Source organism: Phacochoerus africanus, chromosome 1, assembly GCF_016906955.1.
Source record: "Phacochoerus africanus isolate WHEZ1 chromosome 1, ROS_Pafr_v1, whole genome shotgun sequence".
Taxonomy (NCBI): domain Eukaryota; kingdom Metazoa; phylum Chordata; class Mammalia; order Artiodactyla; family Suidae; genus Phacochoerus; species Phacochoerus africanus.
This window is the reverse complement of record NC_062544.1, coordinates 109023374-109042207: the sequence shown is the minus strand read 5'-3', so window position 1 is coordinate 109042207 and position 18834 is coordinate 109023374. Positions and strand designations below refer to the sequence as shown.

Here is an 18834-nt window from a genome sequence, read left to right as displayed (position 1 = left end):
ACCACATAACTCAAGAGCTGAAGGTCACCTGGGCTGCCTCCTCCCAGGGCTGCAATACTGCAGGGATGGAAGGAGAGAGTTGGCCTGACTGTCCTGGGGCCCCTGATAGCCCCCACCCCACCTCCAATAGCCGATTCACGGCAGCACTTCCTGGTGGACTGACTGCCTCAGAGTTCCTGGCACCATGTTCTCATAAAGCAGAGTTACCACGTGAAATTTCTTTATTCAGCAGGTATTTATAAGTACGTACTATGTGTCCGGCACTGAGCCAGGCACTGGGATGTTGCGGTGGGCAGAGCAATCCCCACCCTCTGGGAGCCAGTCTATCTGCTAGCCTTGAAGCAAACCAATGCCCAGCCACTCACAGAGCTGGGATGGGGGGAGGAAGAGAGAGTTCAGTCAGATCTGAGGATGAACTCCTGCCACATCAAGTCCAACTGCCTGGCCTGGCCAGCAAGGATCTCTCTCCCTCCTTTTTCGCTTCCTTTGTTCCTTCTTACATGGTGCCCATAGGCACGTCTACGTTCTCACTCACACTGTTTCCTGAAGTGTTATCGAAACTGCCCATTTGTCAAAACTCTACTCCTTTCAGGTTGTGGGATGGAAATTCTATAAAATTGGACTGTGATGATCATTGTACAACTACAAATGTAATAAATTCATTGAGTAATAAAAAAATAAAACAAAAACAAAATGGACAGATAATAGGAACTGCCTCAAAAAAAAAAAAAAAAAACCCTCTACTCCTTCCAGGCTCAACTCAAATGTCACCTCCACTGGGAAGGTGTCTTGAGCCCTCCTGGTCAGAATTGGCTGCTCCTTCCTTATTGGTGTGTCTGGTGTGGTGCCTGTAACTGCATCTGGAAGACATTAAATGCTACTGTGTATGCAGGTGAGTTACTCTGCTGCCTGTCTTCCTCCTGAGTGGAAGGAAGAGGAGGAGGGGGAGGAAAATCCTTTTAGACCCTTCCCAGTGCCTAGTTCAGAGCAGATGCTCAATTAATGCCAATTGGCCTGAGCTAGGCCAAGTCTGTTTCCGTGAATGGATAAATAAACCTGCCAGTGGCAGAAGGGGGGTCAATGTGAAGAGGACAAGAGAGGAAGGAAGAAAGGGGGATGAAGGCGGGCACTGGGTGCCATGACTTCTAGTTGGGGTGAGACCTCTGTGCAGAGAGAGGTGCACTCAGTAATTTCAAACTCTATCTACTTCATGCTCTTGGGAAGATCAGCAGGAGCGATGCAATGAGAGTGGGAGAGCGCTCGCTCTGAGAGTGTGGTAGAGAAACTCCACAGCGGGAGGGGTGCTTCCCAGCTCCCAGGAAGCTGCTCACCGCCCAGTGATTCTCCCTCCACTCTCCCTGGGGCTCCGGGGAGCTGGTTCTCATTCTGTCTGCTCTCAGGTGTATTTTGGCCCTGAATGAGGAGCAGTCATACTTGGAATTGAGCGACACCTGGGTACAGAGCCCTCTGCAATTAATCAAAGAGCTCACCATAAAACAGGAGGCCCAAGACGTGCTCATAAATCACCACAAACCCACCAGGGGGAGCCATGAAGTGTGACAGGAAATGAGCAGTGTCTGGGGACGAGGCACAAGGGGACAGCAAGGGCCCTGCTGGACACGGAGCCCAGCCCTGCTGCAGCAGAGATCATGCCACGTTGCCAAAGTTAATATTCAGATTCACAACAGTGTAGTTAGTACATTTGCCATTTGTTGAATCATTCATTCATTCACTCAACAATTGGTACGTGGGAACAAACGTGCATAAGCAACTGAGTTATTCATTCCTCATAATGACTGCGTATAGCAGGGAGCGCTACAAGAATAAGAAAAATCTGCAATTCCAAACCACCAGCAAGCCCCCTCTGACTATGACACCAGTAAAGGTAGAGGAGTTCTGCCTTGAGGAAGGCCTAGGTGGTTTTACGTTCATGAATACAGATTTGTGCTCTTTTCTGAGTCAGCTTTCCCCTTACTCCTTCATTACCATCCCAAGGGATGGATTACGTTTGTACGCACTGTAGCACAGCTATAAACAAGCGGAATGATGAAAAGTCAGGGATGGTGTTCATCACCACAGTGGCTGGGGTTGCTGTTGTGGCGTGGGTTCCATCCCTGGTCTAGGAACTTCCATGTGCTGTGGGTATGGTAAAAAAAAAACTAAAAAAAAGGAAAAGTCATAGACTCTTCAGTGTTTCCTTGATAATACATTTGGACTGTGCTAATTCAGAAATTACAACAATTAATACCTGCTGGTCACTGAAAGGCCTCTTTTTCCAAGGAAGGAAGGGAGCAAAGAAGGAAGGGAAGGACGGTAGATAGGAAGACAGGAGGGAGGGAGGAGGTTACTAATTACTAGGATAAACAAGGAATTTCAGAACATATACTGACTGGCTTTTTCAAGCACCCTTATAAAAATCACTGCATACAAAGGAATATATTAACCAAGATGTGGCTAAAAGAATCTCAGGATTCATCAGAGCCCTAACCAGTCCCTGCAGATAACAGTCGCCTACTTAGGAAGCCCTGGCTAGCCTGCCCCCAACTCTCCTGCCTGGTCAGGCACTACTATGCAGATCTGGAAAGAACAGAACAGAAATCCACGCAGCTCTAGAAACAGTCTCTAACTTGGACTTTTCAGACTAAGTTCACCTTGCTCTGCATCCTTGCCCTGTGTCTAGGAGCATCATGTTCACGTAATTAGGCAGTTTCTAAGTATCAAGCCCTGGCTCTTTGAAATATCACCATTTCTGTTTTCTAGCAGCCAGTCAGGGGCACGGAAGGAAGTCTTATTAATATGGCGAGACTCAAGTAAAGTTTCTCTTCTCTTACGCTGCCTTTTCCCAACAGCCCTGTTTCTGGTGTGCACAGAGAAACAGCAGAGAGCTCCACAGACCATGGACGAGACTGCTGAGTTCTCAGCGTTCAGCAGGTGGCTGTTAGCACAGGAGCAGCAGCCTCAGACACCACCCCACTCTTTGCAACTGCAAACTGCAGGGAGAATGGCAATTCAGGCAATTTAGTGTCTGAGCTATATGAAAGAGCAAGAATAAAAAGTGACAAGACGCTGAGTTACAGCTGTCTCTCACAAAGCAAGAGAGAAGGCTCCTGACCTCAGTGCAGCGGAGATGAGCTGAGACACCTCCCCCCAACCAGCTGTGGCTTCTAGCCCTGTGCTGACAACCAGCCATGGCTGGTGCCGACTGACCCTCAAATCACACCGCGAGGCCGAGGGGCACTTCTCTGCTTCAGAATATAAACTGTAATGACTTCATTTTACCTTCTGTTATAAAGTTACATAACCATTCTGAAACATCTGGTAAAAATAGGAAGTGCATTAAAAAACAATAAAATCATCAATAAGCTCATCATCCAGAGAAAACCAGTGTTAACGGGCTGACATTTTCTGGTCTTTTCTCTGGCTGTCTGTATGTGTAGCAGTGTGCATGAACATATAAAGACAGAGATAAACTGTACCTACAATTTTCTATCTTGCTTTGTTCACTTCTCATTACTTCAGAAGTCTTTCTCTGTGTTAGTCAACATTCTTTGTAATACAATTTTAAAGGGTTGTACCAGAGCCCTCCATAGAGATGGGATATTCTTTGCCCTTTCTCGGCATTTGGGGGCACTTAGGTTGTACCCAGATTTTTAGCTATTTGAAATGATACACAAACACTTCGGTGGATAAATTTGTGTTTCTGATTACTTCCTTAAGACAGATCTCTAGAAATGCAATTAGTGTGTCCATAAGCATAACATTTTTTTAACATTATCCATATATATTGCCAAAATGCTTTTCATAAAAGTCATTCCCAGTTGCCTTGTAGTATATGAGAGAGCTGTTCTCATCAGGATATGGAAAATGGTATTGCACTGCTATTCATGTGGTATTTCTTTTGCTGCCAGTGAGAGAAACATTTCACAGCATGTTTCTTGATCACTTATATTTCTTCTTTTTCAAATTTCCCACTGACATCAATTCCAGCTTAATCATTAACCTGGTGTTTCAGACAAATAGCTGTCGCATGTGTGGCACACCCAATTTAGAGAATAGCTGCTTGTAAATGGTAAAGAGACCTTCTCAAAGTCCAAACTATAGACCTAAATGTGCAAGGGATGAAAGAAAGGGCCAGGACTCTTTAAGGAATTAGGAAAGGTTATTAGATCCACATAAACCTTTACTTTTTATATTTGAAGACATTTAACCAGAATCATAGAGTGAAAAGGGTGTTCAGAGGTGACTGAATCCCTAACCCATGAGGCCACTAAGAACCAAAGGGGTCAGTCAGGTCTCTTGTCCACAGTGCTAATTACAGGCCCAAGTGAGCACAGGATGGAGGTCTCTGGACTCTCATTCCAGAAGTTCTACCTGAGACAATAGCCAAAGCACTGAGAAATGAAAACAAAAGTGGAACAGTCGTAGGCTCAAATCCCTCCAGAACTGACAATGCTAATCAAAAGGAATATAGCAATAGACGTGAAATTTTGGGAGTGCTCACTATGGCACAGTGGGTTAAGGATACAGCATGGCCACGGCTATGGCGTAGGCCACAGCTGCAGATTGTATTGGATCTCTGGCCTGGGAACTTTCATATGCCATGGTTGTGGCCAAAAAAAGAAAAAAGAAATAGACATGAAATCTTGAATATACACATTTGAGAAAAAACAGCTAAAAAATAAAGAGAAATACACATGTGGTTGACAGGTCTCAAAATTTCCTCCTAGGCCAGCTTGATAAAATTGTTTGGAGGCTTTAAAAAATTTGAATCAGAGTTCTGAATTACTCATCACAGAAAGTGGGTGATTCTCCTCTCATGTGAGGCTGACTGGTTTACCAAAACACCTTCTATAAAGAGGTATAATGCTCAGAAAAGAGTTTTCAGAGGCTGTTGTCACCTGGATGTGATTTAACAGAAGTAACTCTGACAAGTGTGCTGAGAAACAGAGATAAGATGACTTTCTTTTGCACCTTCTTCAAAAAGGTTAGACTTCTGAGTCCTTAAAATAAATTTCCCTCTTTTCTGGGGAAGAGAGAGGGTAAGAGCATCGAAGAGAATCTTACCATCTTGTCAAGAATTACAAAGATATATTGCATAGGTATATTTCCATTTATACCATACAGCTGTCCCTTAAAGTTGACGGTAAGGCAAATTTCAGGTGTACCTCAAGACTTTGAAAATTAGAAATTAATTTTGTTGGGCTTTTTTGTTGTTGTTTGTTTTGCTTTTTAGGGCCGCACCCATGGCACATGGAGGTTCCCAGGCCAGGGGCTGAAATGGAGCTACAGCTGCTGGTCTACACCACAGCCGCAGCAACACCAGATCCGAGCCGGGTCTGTGACCTACACCACAGCTCACGGCAACGCTGGATCCTTAACCCACTGAGTGAGGCCAGGGATCGAAGCTGCAACCTCATGGTTCCTAGTCAGAATCATTTCTGCAGTGCCACGATGGAAACTCCTAGAAATTAATTTTGAATAGAAACAAGTCATATCTAAAACTGTATTTTAAAACTTTATCAAAATCCTACAAAACCATTTTTCTCCTTAACTAGTTTTAAAACACCGTAAAGACAGAAAAGTAGCTGGGGCCGTCCTATTCCTTAAAATAGTTGGCCATTGAATAATTTAATAACTTGTTCATTACCTTGACAAATAATTATCCCAAAACTGAGAAATGTGTCCTACTATTAAGGAGTCAGAAATCATTCATGGTCTTTGTTTCTGGATCTGCATGGGAAGGAAATATTTCTCATGTTGTATTTGGTCTTTGAACTTAACCTCTATCCATCTCTCCCTATATCAAGGAGAACATTTCCTTTGAAGAACACACACACACACACACACACACACACACACACACACACACACACACAATGGAATACTACTCAGCCATAAAAAGGAATAAAATTTTACCATTTGCAGCAACATGGATGGGCATGGAGGGCATTATGCTAAGTGAAATAAGTCTGGCAAAGACAAATATTATATGACATCACTTATATGCGAAATTCAGAAAATACAACAAACTAATGAATACAACAAAAAAGAAGTGGACTCACAGAGATAGAGAACAAACTAGTACCAGAGGAGAAAGGGAAGGCGGAAGGGGCAAGATAGGAAGAGGGATTAAAAGGCACGAACTATTAGGTATAAAATAAGGTATGAGGATATACTGTACGGCACAGGGAATATAGCCAATATTTTATAATAACTATAAATGGAGTATAACCTTTAAAAATTGTGAATCACTATGTTGCACACCTGAAACACAATATTTGCACATCAACTGTATCTCAATAAAATATTTTTAAAAAATATTCGGCAAAAAAAAAAATTCAGAAAGTTCCCAAAAGCAAAATTTGAATTTGCCACTTATGGGCAACTATTTTACATACCATTTACATTGTATTCAAAGCTATTTTCATAGCATGTATATTGTATTAGGTATTATAAGTAATCTATAGATGATTTAAAGTGTATGGGAAGGTGTGTCTGGGTTATATGCACACAGACATGATTTTTCACAAGGGACTGGACCATCCCATTTGGTACCCACAGGGGGTCCTGGAACCATTCATCCCTGGATATTGAGGGATGGCTATAATTTATTTACCTGAAGATTACTGCTATTAATATAGTTAGTGTCCTTCTGATGCAGGTCAGTTTATTTTTATACATGAAAGTTCCTGGGACTAATGAGAAGAAAATTATTTTAAGCACTTAATTTATACCTTAAATTGGTTTTCTGTACAGAAGACTTTTTATCTGTTGTGCATGCACAGAGTGAGGGAGCAGATCTGAGGGTGGGGTGAAGGGAGGGAGCTTTCATTGTGCCTCATTTTAAAGAAACTGGCTTTTAGTCTGCATTACAGAATTTATTTAGGCAATGTATTTTTTTTTTTTTGATCTATCAAAATTTTAAAAACACACATTCTTTGACTCAGCATTTTCCAGTGTCTGGATTTAAGCCTTATAAATATGACCCTGAATAGCTGCCAAGAATATAGAGGGTTGCTGGCCCTTTTTTTTTTTTTTTGTAATAGCAATTGCAAAAATAGGTAACGGCTTAAATAAATGATGGTGTATCCATATGATGGAATACTATGCATAAATTAAAAGGAATGGGAGATTTGTGTGCTGATTGTGGAAGGAGCACCCAGATACATTATTAAATCAAAAAAGCAAAAGACATATATATATGTATACATTATATATATGTAACATTTTAAAATGAATATATCAATAGAAATATGGAGATACGTAAAATATTTTTCTGGAAGAAATTAAAAGAAACTTTTAATGAGTTAAGGAAAAGGGTAAAGGATGGGGAGCAGGCAGGGAGATTTCAACATTCATTTAAAAATTTTAAGTTAAGGAGCTCCTTGGTGGCTCAGTGCATTAAGGATCTGGTGTTGTCACTGGTGTGGCTTGAATAGCTGCTGTAGCAGCATGTGTTCAATCCCTGGGCTGGGACTTCCGCAAGCCTAGGGCATGGCCAAAAAAAAAATTTTTTTTTTGGTCTTTTTAGGGCTGCACCCGTGGCATAAGGAAGTTCCCAGACTAGGGCTGAATTGGAGCTATAGTTGCTGGGCTACACCACAGCCACAGCAACACAGGATCTGAGCCGCATCTGTGACCTACACCACAGCTTGAGGCAATGCTGGATCCTTAGCCCACTGAGCGAGGCCAGGAATTGAATCACGTCCTCATGGATACTAGTCGAGTTGGTTATTGCTGAGCCATGACGGGAACTCCCCCCAAAAATTTTAAAATCTTAGGCATGTATTACTCTTTTATTATTTTTATTTTTTTGTTAACATGAGTTATCTGGAGAGGGAGATAGTCACATACTTTTTTTCTTTTTCTTCTCTATAATTAAATAATATTCTAGAGGACACTGTATTAAAAAAACTAAAATACAACAAGAACTGAAAAAAAATTCTAGTTATGCTCCAGGCAATATGGCAGACAAGAAAGTCTGAATTGCTGACCTGATAAAAAACCAGAGAAAAGGACACATAAATATTAAAAAAAAACAAAAACAAAAACCCAAAACATTTTAAATGTATCACTGAGCCGGCAAACTCTAAGAAATGAGGCAAAAATAAATGTATTTTCAGACAAAAGAGCTTTACTGGAGAACATATTCTAAAGATATATTTCAGATAGAAGGGGAATTATTTCATTTATTATGATTATGATTATGATTATGATTATTTTAGGGCTGCACCCTTGGCATACGGAAGTTCCCAGGGTAGGGGTCAAATCAGAGCTGTAGCTGCCGGCCTATACCACAGCCACAGCAATGGGGGATCCGAGCCACGTCTGTGACCTACACCACAGCTCATGGCAACGCCGGATCCTTAACCTGTTGAGCGAGGCCAGGGATTGGATCCCCATCCTCATGGATGTTAGTCAGGTTCATTACCGCTGAGCCACAATAGGGCTCAGCATTAATTATTTCAGATGTTAAGGTCAGAGATGAAAGAAGAGCGAGAAAACTATAGATTCAATGCAATTCCATTTAAATCCAATAGATTGTTTTGTGGAATTTAACAAGCTGAGTCTTAAATGCACATGGAAGGACAAAGGCCCAATTATAGCCAAGATACACCTAAAGACAAAGAACAAAGTAGGACTTCTCTCACTGGATATTAACACTTGTAAAATGAAAATAATGACAGTAAATAACTGGCAAAGCAAAAAGCAAACAGACCAATGGATGGAATAAAGACCCTATAAATGTACAATTGCATAGATATAAAACTTGATTTATAATAGAGAGGGCACCACCAATCAGTAGGCAAACAGATAGACTATTCCATTAAAGGTACTAAGACACTAAAAGCAAAGCCATAACGGAAAAGATTATAAAATTTACTATGTTAAATTTAAAGTTTCTGTTCATCAAAGAGACCATAAATAAGACAAGCTAAGAACTAGTAAAAAATATTGCAATACATATAACTGAAATCAATAAAAGACAATTCGGAAGAGATAAGGGCAAAGGACACAAATAGATATTTAATGGAAGAGGAAACATAGGTCCATAAACATATTAAAAACATCCTAAGGAGCTCCCATCATGGTTCAGTGGTTAATGAATCTGACCAGGAACCATGAGGTTGCGGGTTCTATCCCTGGCCTTGCTCCGTGGGTTAAGGATCTCGTGTTGCTGTAAGGTGTGGTATAGGTTGCAGACATGGCTCAGATCCAAGTTGCTGTGGCTGTGGTGTAGGCCGGCGGCTATAGCTCCGATTGGACCCCTAGCTTGGGAACCTCCATATGCTGCAGGTGCGGCCCTAGAAAAGACGAAAAAATAAAAACAAAAAATAAAAATATCCTAATTTTCGTTAAGCAGCATCATTATATTAAAATTTAACTCACAAAGTGATTCATTACATAATGAAAAAAGTTTGACAAAATTTTAAATGTTGGATAATACAGTCAGCCTTCTGTGTTTACGATCCACGGTTGGTTGAATCCATGGATATGGAACCAACAGATATGGAAGGCTGACCATAGAACTTGAGCATCTGCAGATTTTGGTATCTGTGGTGGGTGCTGGCTCCCACCCGCCTTGGATATGCAGGGATGCCTGTACTGTATGTTGTAATGACGAAGATGTAGAGTGATAGGAACCCTCACCTCTGCTGGTGCGAGTGCAGGTTTATATAACCAATTTGGAAAACAGCCTGGCATTCCTTAGCAAGGCTGAACCTGTGTGTACCCTATCATTCAGCAACCCTACTCCAGGTTGCACCCCAAAGGACTGCACGTGTATATCAGGAAACATGTGAGAGGATGCTCAAAGCAGTTTTGTTCATAATTGCACCAAGTAGCCCAAGGACCATTAATGGTGGTATGAACACAGAAACTGAGCTCAGTGTTAGAAATTCCACTCATTTAATGGAACACTAGATGCAGGAAGACAGGAAGCAACTCCATGAAGCAACATGGAGGAACTCCCAAAGATGCTGAGCCAGGGAAGCAAGAGAGAACACGTGGAATATGATTCTACTTATATAAAGTTCAAGTGGAAATAAACAACACATATTGTTTAAAAATATATAAAGAAGTATTAAGCTTAAGAAAAGCAAGAAAATGGGAGTTCCCATCGTGGCGCAGTGGTTAACGAATCTGACTAGGAACCATGAGGTTGAGGGTTCGGTCCCTGCCCTTGCTCAGTGGGTTAACGATCCGGCGTTGCCATGAGCTGTGGTGTAGGTTGCAGACGCGGCTCGGATCCCGTGTTGCTGTGGCTCTGGCATAGGCCGGTGGCTACAGCTCCGATTCGACCCCTAGCCTGGGAACCTCCATATGCCGCGGGAGCGGCCCAAGAAATAGCTAAAAAGACAAAAAAAAAAAAAAAAAGAAAAGAAAAGCAAGAAAATGAACAATTCAAGATTCTGGAGAGGGTTATCTGGGGGGAGGGGTGGTGGTGCAGCAAGAGGGATGATTTGATCAGGGAGGGGCACCCTAGATATCAAGGGGTCTGTAATACTCTATTTCCTAATCTGAGGAGGGGGTGTATGGATGTTCTTTTTATTTTTTAAACTGTATAATACATTAAATATATATTATACACAGTGACTATATCTAGTCACTTGTGATGAAACATGATGGAGGATAATGTGACAAAAAGAATGTGTGTGTGTATATATATATATATTATATACGTATGACTGGGTCACTTTGCTGTACAGCAGAAATTGACAGAACAATGTAAATCAACTATAATGGAAGAAATAAAAACCTAAAAAAATAAAGTAAAAAATATATTATACAATGACATATTTATATGACATATATATGATATATTTCATAGGAAAAAAGCATACATGCACACATCTTCCGCAACATAATGGGGTAATATAGACCAACAGGAAAAGAATTTATCAATGGATTTACAATGTGATTCCCTAGCTTTTAATCTATTATATACTTTTATCAGGCAGGATCAGTCAAGCTTAGAAACAGAGCTTACACAAAGGGGCCAGATGATAAGCATGACCTCACATGAGAAGCTATAAAAAACTATAGAACATTATGAACTGCTCCTTTCTGCCTCAGAAGCAAGAATTTCAATTACTTAACTCAGCTAATCAGAGAAGAGCTGAAGGGAAGATCCTAGGCAAACACTCTGGGCTAGAACTGACAAAGCCTTGGAAATGGACCTCCAGTGGTTAAGGCTGACAATGACCTCTAAAGGGTACTTGAAAAATACAGTTCTTCTGTGTATATACGCACACTGCTTCAGAAGAAACAACACCCACTTTTAGTTGCTGTTCGGGGAATTGAATTCTTTCTGCAAAGCCGTGCAAATGCTCACCTGTGTTTGACCATTTTTTGATCGTGGCAAAAATGACTAAAGAATCGCGCATAGAACAAGTGCATGACGGCATGCTCTTTCCCTCCGATATACAAATCCACAGGCATCCAGTAATCTGCCAAAGCTGTGCTGAAAGGGCTGGGGGGAAGAGAGAGGGTCACTTGTAAAAACCTGCTTCATCACATTGCATAGATTACACAGACTGAGTATAATTTGCATATGCCCTGAAATAAATTGTTAGAGAAAAATAGTGATTTTCTTTTTCAAATATAGTAAGAGGAAAGTTTATATAGCGAAAGGAGAAAAAAGTCAGATCAGGTCACTGTTAATTTATGAAATTTATAAAAACTGTTTCAGAAGCCATTATTGACATATTTTAGCAAATGTGATTTTCACATAAGAGTGAGGACAAGAAAAAAGAAAAACACATCAGCAAAAAAGGTATTTCTATATAATGCATATTTGAATATCTGGATTTATTTTCATTTTTACTCCCCGAGACAAATGAGATTTTTGAGTTCTTACCAATAGAGGGCAATATGGCATTTACCATGGAGATTCTCACGCAGACACCGAATGTTCATTTTAGAACAGAAATTCAATCTTGTTTTTTTAAGTAGCCTTAAAATGCAGAGAGATAGAGCCTGTATATGCCTCCTGAATGCAGTGAGCATACTTAGAATAATTATTGCAAGACAGCGCAACTCTCCCTCACCTAACAGACACATTTTGGTCAATACAGGTCCTAAATGAAAGGCTTCTTCACTGGAACCACCATTCCCCAGGCCTAATGGATGCTAGGGAGGAAAAGCAATGCCACTCCATTTTTCTCGATGGAGCTTGTGTGTGTGTGTGAGTGTGTGTGTGTATGTGGTGGGGAAGTGACGGAAGCAGTGTGTACTGGGGACCGACCTCTTCATTCCCAAGGTAAAGGTCTCTCTTGAGATTATCCAATGAAGTAATAAGCCTTTGCCTGCCGGGGATCTGCACTCCATAGCTTCACATATTTGTGAGCTCTCTTCCCCACACCTCAAGGCACACTTTCCCCCAGGATGGATGGGACTGGCTCCAGCTCAGGCTAGAAGCAGGAGTCAGGCACCAGCAGGTGGGCCTGGCCAAACACCATGTGTCTACATCTTAATGCAGCTTCGTTTTCTCTTCTCCAGTCACTATGCCAGAATCCTGGTAAAATTTTAAATAACGTTTCTTCATGAAAAATGGCTCCCCAGAAAAATCTAGAAGCTCATTCAGGTGATAGAAAAGCAAGGGAAGTCGAGGACGGTACTTGGCCTGAAAGCAAGTCTGAAAGAAACTGAGGAGTAAGATGTTGAATGTAGCTATAGTCTGGAACCATGAGGTTGAGGGTTCGATCCCTGGCCTTGCTCACTGGGTGAAGGATCTGGTGTTGCTGTGGCTGTGCTATAGGCTGGCGGCTATAGCTCCGATTAGACCCCTAGCCTGGGAACCTCCATATGCCTTGGGTGTGGCCCTAAAAAGACAAAAGACAAAAAAAAAGTAGCTATAATCCAGATCTATAATCTACCCTGGAAGCCACCTCGTGAGAATGCAAGCCTGTGCGGAAACTCTTTATAGTGTTTTATGAGGGAAATGCTGTGATATAAGGTGTTCCGAAACTGAGGGCTGTGAAGGTTGCAGGGTGGATCTCTTGCTAGTCAAGGGCCCCATCACTAAGACAGCTGTCATCTGTAAGAAGGTTTCCCCTTGAAGTGTTCTGAGAGGCGGCCGGCTGGATTCCCCCTGCATTCTAAGCCTGCTCTTCCTAAATGGAATGTGCCCCTAAAAGCCCTTTCTAGAAGGAAGACCCAGAAGAGGGGCCCCTCCGCGGGTTAGCGGGGCCACCCTGCTGGCTTCCCACAGGAGCAGGTACCTCGCACATCCTTTCTGCCTCTGCCGCCTGCTATTTACTCTGGATCCCACTCATTTCTGCACAGCCTGAACTCAAATCACAGAATCGCAGTGCTGCCAGGTGGGCAGGGGCACCTGTCTCCCTGGAAATGTATTATCTTACAGCCAAGGAAGAAAATGGAGGCATTTTTATACAGGGACCATGGGGTTTCAGAATAATTGTTCTCCCACGGACGAGAGCAAGCTGGCAACATCTTTGAAGCACAGTTTTCTTTTGTCCTCATTTTCTCTTTACTTGTCTACCTACTGCTTGCTCTCTTTCCTTTATTTGTTTTGTCAAAGAAGCATATGTGCATAGCTGAAAAAAAAATCAGGTGGTAATAAAAGACGTGCAATTTAAAACTGTGGTCTCCAGCCCCCTTTCCTGTACTAACCTTCCCCCAGCCCCCCACCTGGCCCTTGGTCACTTCTAATTCTTTCAGATGTCTTTTCTGGCGATTACTAAAACAATGTGTTTATACTCTTTGTCCATTTATCAAATTTGGAAATTATCTAGCAACTGTACGTGCTAAGAAGTCATGCTTCTCAGCCCTCTCTCGCGCTCTGCCTCCTGCCCTCCCTGTACAGTTACATCATTGTTTTCAGTTAAGTAAATAACATTCTGTCCTTACGGCTGTGTAAGTGTGGTTCACCACAGGGCCAGGGAAGGTATGACATGAACATGTCCTACCTTTTTTTGTCTTTGACCCTTCCTATACCTGGGATTCACCTGGCAGTGAAGAATCTAATAACAGAATACACTGCCTACAAGAGACAATTTCAAGAAGCACAGCTGACCCACAGCTTCTAGCAGTTCTATCTTTGGATCCACTGGGTGTTCATGACAGCTCATGCTCTCCCAGAGGTGACAGAGCAGAGAGGCCTCCCAACTTGGGACACTCTAGTGACAAACTGGGCTTAGAGCTTCCAGTGAACCTTTCTCAAGCTGCACTGGGGTCTGAGGCTCTTCCTACCCAATCCTTCTGCCTTCACTGTCTCCTTTCACAGGTGTCAGACCTGCCTGTCAATCAAGGGCTCTTCCAAGATGCCTGCTCCCTCATCTCTTTATTCCCCAGAGGCACTTCCCCCAAGAAACCTCTTGCCCATTGAATTCCATCTCACTGTTGGCTTCATGGAAGACCTGGACTGACACATGCTCATGCATTCAGCGGGGCTTTCTTTACCTCTGAGTGTTCTGAGGGTCGGTGTATCTGAAGTAGTACCAAGCAGAATCAACAAAGGTATCCATCGTGTCTGTCTCTCTTGTGGCTGCTCCCTTGCACCTAAGAAATAAATGAAGTTCATCCATTGGTTTCTTTTTAAATATTAATGCATTTTCCACCAGCTTCTGAGAATGCTATGAACTAGTATGAATGTAAAATGTCATAAGAACAATGCCACATCATGAAAAAGACAATTTAGGGAACTGACTTTTTGTACTGTAGAGTACATGATGCTTTAAAGAAACTCACAGAATAAAAATGTAAATCTTCAACAATTAAAAGCCCTTTTCTCTACTTATCTGAGTTTAACGTGGTAGAAAATTTAACACCCTCAAAGGACAAGACAGGAATCTTGGTCTCTTTTGCACATTAACTTCTATTTTAGGCTTGTCAAGACTGCCTTCAGCCAATGCCTGCTGTAAGATGCTTATGAGGCAGATCAGTTTATGAAGAGAAGTTGAAAACCAAATGTAGTGAGATATTGGGCTGAAAAATGAATTTGGGTTTTTTCCAGTTCTAACTCTTGGGTAAGGAAGTGGAATTCCATCACCTTAGGAAGATAAGTCACCCCTTGGGGGCCCAAAAGCAGAGCTGTATTGGAGCCAACTCATACCAGCTTTGTGAGAATCAACTGTTGGGGCCTCTTCGCAACCCCGGGACAAGTGATGCCACGTTAGTAGTTTGAAATGAGCTCATGGCAGAGGTACCTACAGCCCAGAAATAGGCCAACACTGCTGATCAGAAGCCCCTCTCTAGCACTACCTAAAGGATGGTTCCTTACAGAAGAGTGAAATTAGCCCTACTGTTCAAGGAAATGAATGAAGGGAGATGCTTGGTGTGTGAAAGGTTCACAAGAAAATGCAATCCTCATCCTAGGAATGCTGACGCCTGGGGAGGACTAAAGTTCAATAAGGGCCCAACTGCTGAACCAGTTTTGAGACATATTGGTAGGGTGATGGGCCTGTGGGATTGGAGCCAGAGGCCACAACTAGGAAGCCAGGAGAGGATACCCTTAGCCACGCCTGGCCAAGGAGGGTGCTTGGCTCTCCTGAAGACCCCTTGAGGTATGGATCAACAGTGGATGGGGTGATCCAGCTATCAATAGCTATTAGCAGGGACCCTTTGTGGCCGAGAAGCCACAGCAGGAGAACACAGCTCAGACTCCAAGCTCTCCCTTCTGAGGAACGGAAGTGGGACCAGCCACCCTTCCAAATGCCACCCTTTCGGCAAGCATAAGTCCTAGTGGGTTCTTGGAGAATTTGAGTGGGATAAGGAGCCCCAAGAGGAACTGATAAACCTTCTGCTAATTTAGCATGAAAGGCACTGAGTCTCTTTTTCATTTAAAAATAAAAGAGTTGCTTTCATATGTTGCATCTGTGAAGCAGTTCTGACTGGCTCTCCAAATGTTATCAGAGGAAACAGCCACTCCCCACCACCTCCTGATTATTAAATGGAAGTGGCTGAGCAGAGAGCACTGGAGCTCAGTCTGGCGGGGCTCTCGACTCCCAGGGGCCTCCTGCATTTCAATCAGGGGGTCTCCCACTGGGAACAGCGGTGGTCCTTGGGCAGGAGCTTATCAGAGAGACCCAAGGGAACCCTAATCCTATTTCCTACCACCCAGGGCTGCTCTAAGACTCTGATCTCAACAGTGCATCTCCAAATTCAAGCTAGGTCTTTTTATTTGGAGAGCAGTCATCCAAAACACATACTATTTTGGGAAATAATTAGAAGATAAATTCGTGCACCTGAACAGGTTAGGAGGAAAATGCAGGATGCAAATGATAAAAGGACTTAACCTGGCTAAACCTGCCATGCTGATTTTCTTTTCAGTGGTCATGCTGGACTTGAAGACAACCAACAGATGTTACTGCTGACACTAAAAGCTGCATTACACAGAAGAGGCTACTTGGTAAGTGAAAGGGACAGATGATGGTGACGGTGACAACATTATTATCAATATTAGCTCCAAGAGTAATAATACTAACACCAGGTTAGGCACTGAGCCAGCTGCTTCACATGCATTATCTCGTTTAATCCCCAGTAACCACGGGGATTAGATCCTACTCATGTCTCCACTTAGCAGACGCATTACTAGGGTTCAGAGAGGTTAAGAAACTGCCCAAGATCTTGGAGCTCCAGGGTAAGGGACTCGCCTCTGTTGGACCCTGGTGCCCGTGATCCCTACCTCTGTGCTACCCTGCTTGGTCACATAGGCTCAGTGGCTCTCAGCCCTCCGTGCTCATTAGAATCATCAGGGAGCCTTGACCAAGACCAAGGCCTGAGCTCTGCCCTCTAGGAACCTTGGGCCAAGGTAGAAACCTTATCCCCACCACCAAGGCCTTGGGCTGCTGCAACTGGCCGGCTGAAGGCCACCAACATCTCCGGCAGGGATGCCCTTTGTCACTGCTTAACAACAGCAAGGATGTGCTATTTTCTCCTCTATCTTACAATGGCCCAGAGCTTCCCATGTTCCTGCCTAAGCTCTATCTCAAATCTCAGAGCCTCGTGGTGAGGACCTTGGTGGACTGTTGGCAGTGCCAGGCAGGATGGCACTGCCATGTTTAGTTAACAGAATGTCTGGCAGGTGTCACTGTGCAGGGTTACACATGGTGATTCTCATCTTCTGAACAGCCCTTCAAGGGTGTTATTTTAGCTCCCGATAAGGGAATCAAAGCTCAGAGAGTTTTGAGTGACTTTCCCAAGACCACACAGCTAGTGAAGTGGCAGGGCCAGGACTTGAAGCCACTAGTGTCTGACTCCCTAGCCATGAGCTTGCACTACGTGGTTACCTAATTACTGATCCAGTTACTCAGCTCTGTACTGACAGAGGACTAAATTATCTGCATGCAGCCTCATCATGATTTATAAGACAGTGAAAAATGGCTTTTCCACAGAAGGAAGAAGGGAAATACTATAGCTTGGTATCTGTTACTTATTTGTTTAATCAACTGGCATGGTATCTTAAAAATCACATCCGAGGCATGCCAGTGAATTGACAGGCCAACACAATCCCTCTTGCACAATGAGAAGAAAGAAATATGGCATGTTCCAGTATAATGAAGAATGAGACTCTGAGCAGATTCGTCGCCGTAGCTACTGCTCTGCTACTTGTGACAAAATCTCCACTGTCATCACAGTCGCTGTGTGGGAAATACTAAGGCGTTTTCTCTCATCTCTGAGAAGCTCTTTGGAATATAAAATGGAGGAAAGTGGTCTTTTCCAAAGCAACGATTCAGGAGTTCCCATGGTGGTGCAGTGGAAATGAATCTGACTAGGAACCATGAGGATGCAGGTTTGATCCCTGGCCTTGCTCAGCAGGTTAAGGATCCAGCGTTGCCCTGAGCTGTGGTGTAAGTCATAGATGAGACTCGGATCCTGTGTTGCTGTGCCTGTGGCATAGGCTGGCAGCTGTAGCTCTGATTCAACCGCTAGCCTGGGAACCTCTATATGCCACGGGTATGGCCCTAAAAACAAACAAACAAACAAACAAAACCAAAGCGATGATGCAAATGTGTAGCTTTTTCATCAGTTGGATCAGATATGAATTGACATTGTTGCTTCCACCAGCTCAGAAGAGAGGAGAAGGTGCCCATTGTAGGGGCTGGGCTCCAGAACCCGGCCCTTTCTCTCAAAGGTCACAGAAGACCTATGCTCTCCTTTCCAGCCTGGCGGATGTCCAGGAGGAGAGGAGCAGCAGGAGGGAGGAGGAAGTGGACACTCCAGTAGAGTGCTGGGACCACAGACACAGCCACAGCTGGCAGATATGTGGTTCCTTACCTAGGGCAGGAGCAGTTCACCCACTCCGAAGCTGAGGCCAGTGGGGAGCCTCCCTTTCCGGTGAAAGAGGTGATGCTGGGCAAGGTCACGGGCAAGTCGTCCAGAGGCACAGGCACCGGCCCGCAGGCCGGGCAGTGGACCACGGGGATGGGCGTGCCCCAGTACCGCTGCCTCGAGATCAGCCAGTCCTTCAGTTTATCGCTTGTCACGTCTCCGCCCACTCTCTTCCTCCGGGCTTTCTGAGTCAGGGCCAGAAATGCATCCAGTCTGTTCATACCTGTGAACTGAGAGGGAAAGGAAAGAGGTCACATTCCTCCCTAGATAGGAATGAGCTGCCGTGCCCATGTTGTCACCCTGGATTGCCGTTCCCGTGTGGTCTGTGCAGGGCCACATCATGCCTCCCTGCTGGGCCCTGGCTGCTGTTGCCTTTGTGGCCCTTTCCTCCTTACAAGAGGAGTAAAACATATTTTATGACTGTTGAATAAAACCGAATATAATTTTTGACCCCAAGAGGTCACTTTTTTCTTCTGATTTGAAAAGAAATCAATACTTCTCAGGGGGGCCTCAAAGAGTACTGTGGGCCCTGGTTTGTGG

At 43.5% G+C, this 18834-nt stretch overlaps 1 protein-coding gene across 1 annotated transcript in view; it reads right to left on the bottom strand.

Annotated features, from left to right (window-relative positions):
• The window catches only part of LARS2 (leucyl-tRNA synthetase 2, mitochondrial), a 167212-nt gene that overhangs the window by 34806 nt on the left and 113572 nt on the right, over positions 1-18834 (bottom strand). The window contains exons 12-15 of the mRNA XM_047771844.1: positions 18241-18524; positions 14425-14523; positions 11336-11473; positions 2832-2836 (exon numbers count right to left, since the gene is read on the bottom strand). Of these exons, the coding sequence (XP_047627800.1) occupies positions 2832-2836; positions 11336-11473; positions 14425-14523; positions 18241-18524 (526 nt within the window). The remainder of the gene's footprint in view (positions 1-2831; positions 2837-11335; positions 11474-14424; positions 14524-18240; positions 18525-18834) is intronic.